A 15080-nucleotide genomic window follows, 5' to 3' on the forward strand; every position below is an offset into this window, starting at 1 on the left:
GTGGGTCGTTCTAGTTGTAGCATGTGGGATGCTGCATTAGCATGGTTTGACAAGCAGTGCCATGTCCGCGCCCAGGATTCGAACCAATGAAACACTGGGCCGCCTGCAGCGGAGCGCGCAAACTTAATCACTCGGCCACGGGGCCAGGCCCCGGCTCTTTTAATTTTAAGGTCAACACAACAGAGAAAATTTCCAGAGTGGGACAAGTGTTCCATTTAAACATGCTTCCCAGCAAGGAGGCACAGAATAAGCTTGAAATGGGAAACAATAGCTGGAATTGGCCTCAAGACCTGCTCTGGGGAGACAATGTTGCTGTCCAAGGATTAAATGAGGATGTTCTCAGAGAGATACCACTTGTGGGGATGTGTTAGATGCACCTTTATGTTTCAGACCACCGCATTCCCAGGATATGACCTGAGAAAGCTTGTGCCAACTTCAAGATGGACGCCAGAAGCCCTGTCACTTTCTCACCAGTTACGTGACTGACATGAAAGCAGGTGTAGCCCTAGAGGGAGTTTTCTAATTCAGACTGGGTACCAGGAACAGTCTATAGTGGCCTATGTCCTTCTTCCCCAGTCCTTCTACTTCCTAAGAAGGAACCCAAGGTGGTAGAGGGAGGTGTTGCACGTGTACCAATCAAAGTTCAGGAGAGTTTAACATTCTCCTAGCATGTGAACACATTTTTGTTGTTTTCTATTGTTTTTAGTATATTCACATACTATTTTTAGAGTAGTTGTGAGTTTTCATAAATGTATAGTAATACCACCATCAGGATGGAGAACATTCATCTCATGGTGTCCATTTGGACTGAACCCTCCCACCCTTAAAAACTGATCTGTTTCATGGGGCCGGCCCCATGGCCGAGAGGTTAAGCTCGCACCCTCTGCTTCGGCAGCCCAGGGTTTCACTAGTTCGGATCCTGGGTGTGGACGTGGCACTGCTCATCAAGACATGCTGAGGCGGCATCCCACATGCCACAACTAGAAGGACCCACAACTAAAATATACAACTGTGTACCGGGGGGCTTTGGGGAGAAAAAGGAAAAATAAAATCTTTAAAAAAAAAAAAAACAAAAAAAAACCCCTGATCTCTTTCACGTTCTTACACCTTTGCCTTTTTCCAGAATGTCATATAAGTGGAACACCATGTTGTCTTATGGGTCTCCTTTGGAAACTCTGATTTTGTAAAAGCGTATAACTATATAAACTTTGCAGTTTTCTTGTGAGTTTATAATTTTTGACATTGCCCATTATGTCTTTAAGAGATTCTTCTGTTATGAGCTGTGTAAATTTGGGTAAGACCTCGTGGTTAACTTTCTTCATTTGCATCATGGGAGGAAGAATGGGGGCAGGGGATCAAATGAGATACTAATAAGTATAAAATCACATAATCTCTACAGTCCTAGAAAAACAAATTAGCACTAGAAAAAAGGAAACTAGTTTAGATTTCCATTGTTTTTTAGTGAAACAAAAGCTGTCAAGTTTTATTCCATCTTCCATAACGTCTCCTGGAAATGTAAACATATGGAAATGATCCCTGAATACAGTAAAAATAGGCTTTGCGGGCTTTGTACATCACTGAAACAAAAACCTCCTACCTACTCCTCTTATAAAAAGGCATAGAAAATTTCCCAGGTGGAGGATGTCAAATATACCTCCTATGCCAACACACAGAATGTTACTCAAAATGAATGATACTCTGTGTGTCTACAGGTCACTTCAGTTATTACTCGGATCATTACCATCTAAACATTCATCACTCTTTTTAGTGTTTTAACAAGGGTTTAACATTAAACTTGCAAAGATAGCACTATACTCATAGGAAAACCCATGATGGGCTACACCTGTGCAGATGATCAGACACACCCCACCCCCCTGAGCACCCCTTCCACAAACTGCGACAAAATCAAAGTTTTCATGGGATAGAAATTATGGCACTTGGTCTGAATAGCTGCTAAATGATATGATGAATCTAAAGGCAATTTCAATGGATAAATTCTTGGACTCCTACAATCTCCCAAAGCTTAGTCAAGAAGCAGCAGACAATTTGAACAGACCAATCACAAGGAAAGAGACTGAAACAGCAATCAAAAACATCCCAAAGAATAAAACCCCAGGACCAGACGGCTTTCCTGGAGAATTCTACCAAACTTTCAGAGAGGATTTAATACCTCTCCTTTCCAAGCTATTCAAAAAAATCAAGGAGGATGGAACACTTCCTAACACATTCTACGAAGCCAACATCATGCTAATACCAAAGCCTGACAAGGACAGCACAAAAAAAGAGAACTACAGGCCAATATCGCTGATGAACAAAGATGCAAAAATTCTCAACAAAATTTTGGCAACCTGAATTCAGCAATTCATCAAAAGGATCATACATCATGATCAAGTGGGATTCACACCAGGGACACAGGGATGGTTCAACATCCGCAAATCAATCAACGTGATACACCACATCAACAGACTGAGGAATAAAAACCACATGATCATTCAATAGATGCAGAGAAAGCATTTGACAAGATCCAACAGCCATTTATGATAAAAACTCTGAACAAAATGGGCATAGAAGGGAACTACCTCAACATAATAAAGGCCATATATGACAAACCCACAGCCAATATCCTACTCAATGGGCAAAAACTGAGTGCCATGCCCCGAAAACAGGAATGAAACAAGGATGCCCTCTATCACCACTCTTATTTAACATAGTACTGGAGGTTTTGGCCAGAGCAATTAGGCAAGAAAAAGGAATAAAAGGAATCCAAATAGGGAGGGAAAAAGTGAAACTCTCGCTGTTTGCAGACGACATGATCTTATATATAGAAAACCCCAAAGAATCAATTGGAAAACTTTTAGAAGTAATCAACAACTATAGCAAAGTTGCAGGGTATAAAGTCAATTTACATAAATCAGTAGCATTTCTTTGCTCTAATAACGAACTAACAGAAAAAGAACTCAAGAACATAGTACCATTCACAATCGCAACAAAAAGAATAAAATACCTCGGGGTGAATTTAACTAAGGAAGTGAAAGACCTATACAACGAAAATTACAAGGCTTTTCTGAAAGAAATGGATGACGACATAAAGAGATGAAAAGACATTCCATGTACATGGATTGGAAGAATAAACATAGTTAAAATGTCCATTCTACCTAAAGCGATCTACAGATTCAATGCCATCCCAATCAGAATCCCAATGACATTCTTTACAGAAATAGAACAAAGAATCCTAAAATTCATATGGGGCAAGAGAAGACCCCAAATTGCTAAAGCAATCCTGAGACAAAAGAACAAAGCTGGAGGCATCACAATCCCTGACTTCAAAACATACTACAAAGCTACAGTAATCAAAACAGCATGGTACTGGTACAAAAACAGGTGCACAGATCAATGGAACAGAATTGAAAGCCCAGAAATAAAACCACATATCTATGGACAGCTAATCTTCGACAAAGAAGCTGAGGGCATACAATGGAGAAAAGAAAGTCTTTTCAACAAATGGTGCTGGGAAAACTGGAAAGCCACATGTAAAAGAATGAAAATTGACCATTCTTTTTTCACCATTCACCAAAATAAACTCAAAATGGATCAAAAACCTAAAGCTGAGACCTGAAACCATAAGGCTACTAGAATAAAATGTAGGCAGTACACTCTTTGACATCAGTATTAAAAGGATCTTTTCGGACACCATGCCTTCTCAGACCAGGGAAACAACAGAAAGAATAAACAAATGGGACTACATCAGACTAAAGAGCTTCTTGAAGGCAAAGGAAAACAGGATTGAAACAAAAAAACAACCCACTAACTGGGAAAAAATATTTGCAAGTCATATATCTGACAAAGGCTTAATATCCATAATATATAAAGAACTCTCGCAACTCAACAACAAAACATCAAACAACCCAATCCAAAAATGGGTTGGAGACATGAACAGACATTTCTCCAAAGAAGATATACGGATGGCCAATAGGCACATGAAAAGATGCTCATCATCGCTGATCAGGGAAATGCAAATCAAAACTACACTAAGATATCACCTTACACCCGTTAGAATGACAAAAATATCTAAAACTAATAGCAACAAATGTTGGAGAGGTTGCGGAGAAAAAGGAACCCTCATACACTGCTGGTGGGAATGCAAACTGGTGCAGCCACTATGGAAAACAGTATGGAGATTCCTCAAAAAATTAAAAATAGAACTACCATACGATCCAGCCATCCCACTACTGGGTATTTATCCAAAGAGCTTGAAGTCAGCAATCCCAAAAGTCCTATGTACCACAATGTTTATTGCAGCACTGTTTACAATAGCCAAGACGTGGAAGCAACCTAAGTGTCCAGCAACAGACGAATGGATAAAGAAGATGTGGTACATATATACAATGGAATACTACTCAGCTGCGAAACAGAACAAAATCATTCCATTTGCAATTACATGGATGGACCCTGAGAGAATTATGATAAGTGAAATAAGCCAGCGAGAGAAAGATAATCTGTGTATGACTCCACTCATATGAGGAATTTAACATTATGGACTAAGAACAGTTTAGTGGATACTAGGGGAAAGGTGGGGTGGGGGGTGGGCACAAAGGGTGAAGTGGTGCACCTACAACATGACTGACAAACATTAATGTACAATTGAAATTTCACAAGATTGTAACCTATCAATAACTCAATAAAAAAAAAAAGACACTTTATCACCTTATAGCTTAAGTAATTCCAAAGGATTCAAGAGGATTTTGCTAAGAACTAAGAACAAAGATCAAATATCTTTCTTCTTATATCACAGAAGGTCAACCCCAGAGACACAGGCTCACTGAAAGATTGAGACCAAATCACTGGACCGGAGGATGCTTCCCCTCTGCCCACACCTCCCTCTACATCAGCTGGGCTCTTGTTTAATAGTAGTGGACTACAGCGAAAGAACTACACGCTTTCCAGTAACATCAGGAGGAAGGCAAGGATGTCCCCTCTAACCACTGCTTACCAACTTTGTACTGGAATTCTTAGTTAATGAAATTAGACATGAAAAGGAAATAAGATACATAGATTGGGAAGCAGAAAATAAAACTGTCCATGTGGCACAAGATTTCCTATGAAGAAAATCTCGAAGAATTCTCAATAACAAAGAAACCCCTTGAACTAAGAAGAGAGTAGAGGAAGGTTGAAAGATAAAATGTTAATATACAAAAGTCTATTGTTTCCTATAGATCCACACAAAGATGAAGTGAACTCATGTTTTACAAAGGACCAAAGACAATTCAATGGGAAAACAGCCTTTTCAACAAATGTGACAAAAACTGGCCATCCACATGCCAAAGAAAAGAATCTAGACACAGACTTATACTTTTCACAAAAATTAATTTAAAATGAATCATAGATCTTAGTATAAAATGCAAAACAACACTCCTAAAAGATAACATAGGAGAAAATCTAGGTGACTTTAGGTTTGGTGATTAATTTTTAGATACACCACCAAAAGCAAGATGCAAGATAGAAAAAAAAATTAGTTTGACTTCATTAAAATGGAAACCTTCTGATTAGTAAAACAGTGAGAATGAAAACACAAGTCATAGACTGGGAGATAATCTATGGAAATCATTTATCTGATAAATGACTGGTACCCAACATCCAAAGAACTCCTAAAACTCAACAAAAGACAAACCACCCAGTAAAAAATGGGCAAAAAATCTGAACACACACTTCAACAATGACTTAGATGGTAAATAAACACATGAAAACATGCTCAAAATCATATGTCACTAGGAAATTACAAATAAAAGAAGAATGAGACATCTCCAGACACTTATTACAATGGCTGAAATTAAATACACTGAGAACACCAAAAGATGATGAAGATGGAGGGCAACAGGAACCCTCATGCATTGCTGGTGGGAATGGAGAAGGGTATGCCTAATTTGGAAGAGAGGAAGTTTCTTGAAACAAAGCCTACTCTTACCAAACAATAACGCAATCACACTTCTTCAAATTTACCCAAATGAACTGAAAACTGATGTTCACAACAAACTCTGCATGTGAATGTTTATAGAAACTTTATGCATAATTGTTAAGACCTTGATGTAAGCAAGATAATTTCAATAGGTGAAAGGATAAACAATCATGGGTCCATCCATAGGATAAAAATTCTTCAGTGATGAATAGAAATGAGGTTGTCAAGCCAAAAAGACATGGAGAAACTTTAAAGTCATATTGCTAATTGAAAGAAGCCAATATGACAAGGCTACACACTGTATGATTCCAAGCATATGACAATCTGGAAAAGACAGAAGTACAAGACACTGGAAGATCATTGGTTTCTAGGGATTTGGGGTGGGAGGGAGGGATGAATGAATAGGCGGCACACAGGAGAATTTTAGAACAGTGCAAGTGTTCCATATGATACAGAAATGATGGAGACATGTCATTTTACATAAGCAAAACCCCAGAGAACGTATAAGAGAGAGTCTACGCTAAAGTAAACTATGGACTTTTGTGCATCAAACTGGCTCATCAAAAGTAACAAATGTATGACAGTTATACAAGATAGAAAATATAGGGCAAACTGTGTGGAAGCAGAGGGATTATGCGGGAAATCTCTGTACTTTCTGATCAAGTTTTCTGTAAACCTAAAGCTGATCCCAAAATAAAGTCAACTAGGACAAAAAGATAAAGACAGATACATTACTATTCACCCCTGATAAATGGCAGATGACAGAAACAGTTCATGTTTCATCCCATTAATTTGATCTTATTTCAATAAGCCATTATGGTGCTCTATGAGCCCTGCACCCTGAGAAATTGGAAGAGAGAAGAAGTTTCCACTGAATGCCTTGTTAAGAGCCCCGCACTGTATATTCTGAGAAGTGAAATGAGTGCCTCTGTTACTATCAGTAGTGTCTGGAACTCCCACGAGGATAAGGAGTGTCCCGGTGAGGCTTTGTGTGTGGCTTTCATATGTGTAGAGACAAGTGTTATTCGGGTTTCTATTGTAGGTAACTGTGAGGCAAGAGATCCCAGGAATTCTTTTACTACAAAGGGGCAAATCTCAGCGAATCTTACATAGTCTGTAATGTCTGCAGCCAGAGCCAACTGTTGGTGAGCACTAAGAGGACTGTCTGTTTAATGGTCGGTGTGATGACCTTTGGGTCCAATCCCTCATCAGAGATATTCCAAGTAAGACATGAAAAGCAACTCTACCTGAACTCCACTATGTACGAATGAGGTGAGGTGTCCCTAAAGTCTGTGCATTCTCATTGCTTTTAACTCAGGGAGTCATAAGGAGCTCCCCAGGGAGTCTGGGGGTCTGAGAGGGGTGACCTCACTCAACACCATGGTACCTGGCAAGGGACCGAGGAGAAGGAAGGCCACCCCCTCCTGCAGGTAGGATATCCCACAGGTCCCAGGTTTGGCTCCATCATGTCTCCAGGGGGTCTCAGTAGCCATGCTGAGCTCTTGGAGAGCTGTATCCACATCCCAAGGCAAACTGGACTGCTGGATAGATGGCCCGATGCTCAGGGCCGTCTGCTTTCAGACAGACTCATAAGTAGAGGTCATTGCAGCTCTAATGACACGTGTGGGGCCCAGGGCAGGTTCTTGGACAACTTAACGCTCTCGTGGGTACCCCAGGAGGCAGAACAGGAGGTCACTGAGGCCCCTATAGTAAAAGAAACTCTGAGGACACATAGGAGTGTTAGTTGTATGACAATTTGAAGAGAGTCTCCAGACATTTGTGGTAGGGGTGCCCACTCAAGGTGCAAATTTGCAAGGAACAGCACAAATAGGCTCAAGTAAAATTTGTAAACAGGGAATACACTGCCTCCCAAACATCAAGAGATACCAGTAGATGCTGTGAGTGCTGAACAATAGGTATTTCTTCATAGTGTCACAGAAGCAGCGGGTCTCAGATTATCGAATAATTTTCAGAAATTTAACAAAGTTGTCAGGACCTCACATTCCATGTGTGGCAATGTCCCACCTACTTTTTATGGGCTCTTTTCTTCAATATTTCTAAGTCCTGAATGTCCTCAGAGGATGTGTCAGTAATGTAACATCGTCCCCGTGTTCTTGGTGGAACCAAGATGCAGTTCAGACCCCGCCTGCAATGACTGTGGGAGGGCACAGCTGTGGAAGATCCATGAGGATAACCCAGTAAAGGGGCATCATGTCCCTTCAGAGGGGAAGGCCAAGTGCAGCTGGGAGGCTGTGGACACAGGACTGGACAGAACAGACTTGGCCACATCTGTGACAGCAGGGTATTGATCAATTGCTGATCGGTTGTAGTGAGGAATATGTAGCCCCCATACTGTTGGGGACTGGGTATAGAGGTCTGTGTGGTGCAAACACAGCTGCAAGGTTGAGGTGAACCACTCTGAGGTGTCAATCATTCTTTCCAGGTTTAATTAAGACAAACTGGGCTGTTAAAAGGAACAATGGGAATAATCAACCTGTCACTAACTAGGTTTTCTAAATAGATTTCAATCCTTCAAGACCCTGTGTAATTTACATTGGGACATAGTAACTACTTGATTTGCGGGGTAAGGTCCCTGGGGTCCCAGTTTGTCAAGCAAATTTGTAAGTGGCAAAGACTACATTTAAGTTTAACTCTTGCTCGCTGGATCAGAGCTTCCCAGCTCACTATGGGATATTGTAGGACAATGGGTGTTATGACCATGGAGAACTTAGGCAAGACCATAGTTCTGATGGCTGAAGATGAAACATTTGTCCTATTTGTCCTCTATGTTATATTCATTAACACCCCTAAGTCATCAGGGGCACTTTTGGTAAATTTAATGGGATCCCAGGTATAACTGTAATTTGACACCTAGGATTGATTAACTGAAGGTTTCCGAATTAGTGCATTACATCAGAGAGCAAAATTAATTCAAAACTATGTTGTAGAGGCCCAAAGCCAAGCAGTGTACCTTGATTTGTTCTGTTATATAAATTCTTTTTGCATATTTTGGATTTCCAATTGGTTCAAACTGGACCTTTGAGTATTTTTTCTGTTGTTCCCCCACCTTGTACTTGACTGTTTTGGGTTTTTTTTGGTCATCTGTTATACTTCAGGGGAAAAGGCATCCTCTCTACCCTGGTATTTATATATTTTTGCTTCTCAAGAGCCTCAAAAAGTGCCATCAAGCTTGGGAGCCTCCCCGATGACAACTGGGTGCTTAGTGAGTTTAAGGTCCCTGGACTTAAGTCAGGTTTTAAATAATCCCTTTGCTGTGCCACAGGGGTGCCACGGGTGTTGTCCCCTATAACCCCGAGGGTCAGGATCTTTGTCTTAGTAGAGGCAGGGGCAGGAGCAGCAGCAGAGGTTCTTAAGGGTCCTGGTGAGCCCTCTGGTATAAGGGTGTGAACTCCACCCTCCATGTATTGGCTGCCCTTCCCCCTCTTTGTCTTTTTAGATGACAGCTGTTTCAGGAGTGACCACGATGGGCCCTCCTCTTGCAGTGGGTATAGTCCCCCTGTGTTGCCCCCATTCCTGGAGCATTTCAGGGCCAAAGTAGCCTCTGTAACAGCTTCACTCTAACACACAGATAAATCCCACCAAAGACATTGAAACAGGACCACTTTAAGGAGACCCCAATCCCATAATCCTAGACTCAAATGCCTATAAATTCTTGAAATTGCCAACTCTGGGTGTTTGAACCTAGAACTGAGGCTTTGTGAGTCAACAATGCAACACGGGGCAGCACACCTCACAGCACGAGCTCCCCAGCAGGCAGCAGCCCACAGCGCATGCCACCACCAGGCAGCAGAGCAGGAGAGGAAGTCAGAGCAAGAGAAGACAGACCCAAGGGTGGGGTCACGTCTGGACAGGCTGCTCAGGGTGCCAACTGTTATGGTCACCTGCAGAGGGGTGGTTCCCTTGTTGGGACTGATGCCAGGGTAGCACAAACACACCTGCATGCACCCACACACACACACACAGGGTAAGAAAAGGCTTAGGACTCACATCATAGAGGTCCGAGGGGAGGGCAGGGCCGGCCTCTCAAGCAGCTCTGACAGGGCTCACGTCCTCTCTTTCAATCAACTTACAGTCTCAGGGCCCAAGTGCTAAGGGAAACTAGAGCCAAAGGGCTGCACTAGTCCACCGATAAAGGAATCCAAAGGAAAGAAACACAAACACTGGAATCAACTCAGATGAGCAGCCTGCTTCCCACAGGACAGAAGGAAAGCCACAGTCAGAAGGTCCCATGTTCCTGACTCTCCTGGTGGAGACAGAGCTCTGGAGGAGGTCAGTCCCTGGAGAAGGGGGGGGGGGGCGCACCTGAGCAGCCACAGGAAGGAGCTCTGGGAGCCTCACACATCCTCCTCTCCCCAGGGAGCAATGCACATGCTCCCTCTCTCAGGCTCCATTCTCACAGTGAGGAAACTCAGCTGGATCCAGTTTAAGGTTCTGACCCAAATGGACCTCCAGATTAATGGGCCCTAATCCAGGACACAGAGCTCCTGACTCTCACAGACTTTCTCAGTGTAAACAAATTACTCTCTGAGTGCACCTACACCGTGGATGCAAAACTCCAATTATGTCTAGGAACAGGCCCAAGGAACCACAGTTACAACCTCAGAAAGGGCGTCACTCCCCACCCCATGAGCACGTGCACCCCCAGCTTTCCAGGGCTCTGCAGCTCCTCTCAGGACAAAGGCTCCTTCCATGGGGGTGTGAGCAGTAGGACACCTGCAGGGGGAGGCTCCCCAGGAAGAACAACTGGGCCTGCAAGGCCTTCCCTCGGCAGGCCCAAGGGGGCCTCAGCTTAGACTCACTGCCCTCATGCCCCTGCCCCCCTGGACTTTTTTTGGACCACCACTGATATCTTAAATGACACAAACTCAGTGTTTAAACAATCCAGCTCAAACACTCCAACCATTCTTTATATGAAATGAAGGAAGAACATTGTATGGCATTTGCTGGCTCAACAAGAAACCTCACATTAAAAAGTAAAAAAGATATTAATTATTTCCATGACAAGAAATCATTTTATAAACTGTAAATACTTGAGCACTTCAGGTCTGCCAGTCTAAGCCCTGGAAATCCATTTGAACTCACCCAAAATAAACGAACAGACCTCAGATTTTTTTTTTTTTTTTTTTGAGGAGAATCAGCCCAGAGCTAACATCTGCCACCAATCCTACTCTTCTTGCTGAGGAAGACTGGCCCTGAGCTAACACCCATGCCCATCTTCCTCCACTTTATATGTGGGACGCCTACCACAACATGGTGTGCCAAGCGGTGCTGTGGCCGCACATGGCATCCGAACCTACGAACCCCGGGCCTCCCAGAAGCAGAATGTGCGCACTTAACTGCTGCGCCACCGGCCGGCCCCAGATCTCAGAATATTACTAACATGCTCTTGGAGGAAAAAAGATAATTTTTAAATCATGCAATGAACTACTGGAATGTTTTTTTCCTGAAATTCACCTCTTTCTTTCCTGTTTGAAAAAATGTTATACTGTCTTTCAAGCTGTATTGATGAAATAAACTTTTATTCACTGAAAACCTGAGACAAGAGAAAGAGAATTTATCTTTTCAAGCTGACAAACCCAGGGAGGGGCAGCGCTGACTGGACAGATCACGGGGAAAGTTTGCCCAGAAGAACCTCCAACCAAAGGATTTAGGATTGAACGTCTTCGCCCAGGACACAGCCTGGGAGGAGAGGCCGAAGGAGTTCACACAACGCGCTTCCAGGCGGGGATTCGCTACTTTCTCTCAAGTAAAACATCCACAAACAAGAAACAAACCCTTTTAAAAGGGCCGCCCATTGACTGTGGGAAAATGATAAACAAAATATTGGGTCAGGGAGCCGGCCCAGGCCGAGTGGTTGAGTTCGCGCGCTCCGATTCGGCGGCTCAGGGTTTCGCTGGTTTGGATCCTGGGCGCCAACATGGCACCACTCATCAGGCCACGCTGAGGCAGCATCCCACATGCCACAACTAGAAAGATCCACAACTAGAATATACAACTATGTACTTTGGGGAGAAAAAGCAGGGGGGAGAAATAAAAGAAGAAGATTGGCAACGGTTGTTAGCTTAGGTGCCAAACTTTAAAAAATATATATATATATTCTTATATACATATACATATATCGGGTCTGTTCGTAGTTGATGACGACGCTGTGACTCGGAGACGGGAAGTTGGCGTTCGGGAACGTGAGGAGGGATCTGGAAATTTAGGGATTTATTGTCGGTCCTGGAAGAGCTGGGGGCACAGGGTCGTGGATTTGAGACGCTGCTCCCCAAACATTCAGAAAACTCGGGAGGAAACGGGTCCCCTCCGAGGAGAAAGGAGGCCCTGGGGACCCACAGACCGCAGCCCCTCCGCGCACGGACCCCGGAGCCCGAGCCCCGACCGTCCTGCGGACCCTCCCGCGGGGCCCAGCACCGTCTGGGACACGCGGGGCTGCGGGCGCACAGCGGCCCAGAGACGCTCCGGCCCCAGTCGCCGCGCGCAGGGACCACAGGACGCCCGGGGCCCGGCTGCCGGCCCCCACGCTGCGGCCGGAGGGGCCTGAGGGCCGAGCGGCGCCACCGCGGACTCGGGGCCGCAGACCCCGGAGGGGACCGCGGGAGGCCGGGCCCGCCCCGCCGCTTCCCACCAGCCCCTCGTGGCCCAAACCGTGTCTCCGAACCCCCGGCCAGAACTCTCACCATTGCTGAGTTTCCTGGGTCCCAGGCGTCCTTCCTATGACTTGGTACAGGTCACCGCGTGACAGAGCTGGCAGCAGAGCAACGCGGTGACTTTAACAGCAGACGACCTGTGACCGGAAGGACTGTGGAGCGATAGGAAGTCGGAGGTGGTTGCCCAGTGTCGCCCCGCCCATCTGTCCAGGAGCCGACCCTGATTGGACAGTTAGAAAGCCCCACCCCCCCAGTCCTGAGTGACAGCAGGATGGAGATTATCTGTCTGAGCCAACGCGACATGGAAATTGTCGTCTCCCGGGACTATTTCATTGAAATGCGATGCTACGAGGCCACTCGGGGAACTGTGACCTTTCTTTGCAAACACACTTAAAATCACCTCCCCATATGTCATAATTAGTCTGTCTCCACTCTGATGTGTGATCTTCCACCCGGCGCTTCCCCACCTCCGCTGATATATTTTAAAGAATCCTATGGCCTCCTAAGCCCTTAGCCCTGGTGGGAAGTTGGAGCCCGCGTCCCCAGCTGGGCGCAAGGTCTCTTCCCAGTCTAACCACAAAGTATGAGATGTGTTCATTCAGTTCTCAGGTGTACGTTTTACCCTGGAGGGAAATTTATTTTAGATCATTTTTTTAATGTATCCTGAGAGAAGTTTGAAATGTAAAAGTCTATGATATCCCTAAGGAAATTCGGTTCCTATTTGGACTGATATAACAAAAAAAACCAAGAAAAGCCTATGTAAATGTGGGATGTACTGGAAAGTATTCACATGCTTAAGAGATCGGAATGCAAAACTTTTGCATTGCAAAACTCAATGCATTTATCCAGTTATTTGAACAGTTGTGGGTTTTTTCAGAAACAATACACATACAATACAGCAGAGCCCTCTAATGTTAACAACTCACTGTCTTCAGTATATTCACAGATACTGTGCAATCATCACTGCAGTCAATTTCAGAATATTTCCATCACCTGAGAAGAAACTCCTATACCCTTAACCTCTCACTGCCCTATCTTCCCACCTAGCTTCTTCAAGTGCCAGACCTAGACAGCCACTAATCTATTGTCTGTCTATAAATTTCCATATTTGTTGACTTTCATATGAATGAAGTTGTATAATATGCGGTGTTTGTGTTTGACTTCATTCATGTGGTATAATTTGTTCAGGGAATTCCATGGTGTAGCATGTATGAATACTTCATTTTTTAAAATTGAGATATAATTGACAATCAACATTATATTCATTTCAGGTGTACCACAATAAGTCTACTCAACAGCCATCACCACACAGAGTTATATATATATTTTTCTTGTGTTGAGAACTTTTAAAATCTACTCTCAGCGAATTTTAAATATACAATTCAGTATTATCAATTATAGTCACCATGCTGTACATTACATCCCCATGACTTATTTATGTTATAACTCGAAGTGTGTACCTTTTGATTACCTTCTATATTTATTCCATCAAAGTTACATCTTATCCACATTAAGTGTATAGTTCATAGTTTGAAGTACACTGACATTGTGAAACCAATCTCCAGAACTCTTTTCATCTTGCAAAACTGCAACTCTCTGTGTATCAAACAGCAATGCCCACTTGCCCCTGACCCCCAGGCCCTGACAACCACTGTCCTGCTGTCTCTATGAATTTGACCACTCTAGATACCTCATATTAGTGGAATCATACAGATTTTGTCCTTTTTTGACTTCCTTGTTTCATTTAGCATGATGTCCTCAAGGTTCACTCATGTTGTAGCATGTGTCAGAATTTCATGTCTTTTTTAAAGCTGAACACTATTCTGTTCTATGTGTAGACCACATTTTGTTGATCCATTCATCCGTTGATGGACACTTGGGTTGCTTCCACTTTTTGGCTACTGTGAATAATGCTACTGTGAACACAGGTGTGCATATATCTGTTTGAGTCCGTGTTTTGAATTCTTCTGGATATATACTCAGAAATGAAAATGCTTGATCCTCTGGTAAGCCTTGCTGTAATATTTTTAAAAAGTCCCATACTGTTTTCCACAGTGGTGCCATGATTTTGCTTTCCCACCAGAAGTGCACCCGGGTTCCCATGAGTGTTTTCACTTTCTTGATGGTGTACTTTGAAGCAAAAACGTGATTACTTTTGACAGAGTTCAAATTATCCATATGTGTTTACTTTTGGTGTTATAATTCTTTGCCAAATCCAAATTTTCCTCTTTGTTTTTTCTAAGAGTATTATTGTTTTACCTCTAGTTTAGGTCTTTGATCCATTTTGGTAAATTATTGTGTGTGGTGTAATGTAAGGGTCCAACTTCATTCCTCTGCATGTTTTATCCAGTTGTCCAGCACTAATTTTTTTAAAGAATATTCTTTCCTCATTCTTGGACCTTTTTTGACAATCAGTTGACCATAGATGAATAGGTTTATACCTGCAGTCTCAGTCA

General features: G+C 43.3%; 1 protein-coding gene across 1 annotated transcript in view; it reads right to left on the minus strand.

Moving 5' to 3' along the window:
* Positions 1–12758, minus strand: part of LOC124252045 (zinc finger protein 709-like) — a 29743-nt gene extending 16985 nt beyond the window's left edge. Inside the window, exon 1 of the mRNA XM_046685142.1 lies at positions 12655–12758. Within this exon, the coding sequence (XP_046541098.1) occupies positions 12655–12657 (3 nt within the window). The 5' untranslated portion in view covers positions 12658–12758. The remainder of the gene's footprint in view (positions 1–12654) is intronic.
* Positions 12759–15080: the final 2322 nt, after the last annotated feature.

The sequence above is a fragment of the Equus quagga genome, chromosome 14 (genome assembly GCF_021613505.1).
Source record: "Equus quagga isolate Etosha38 chromosome 14, UCLA_HA_Equagga_1.0, whole genome shotgun sequence".
In the NCBI taxonomy this organism is placed as follows: Eukaryota; Metazoa; Chordata; class Mammalia; order Perissodactyla; family Equidae; genus Equus; species Equus quagga.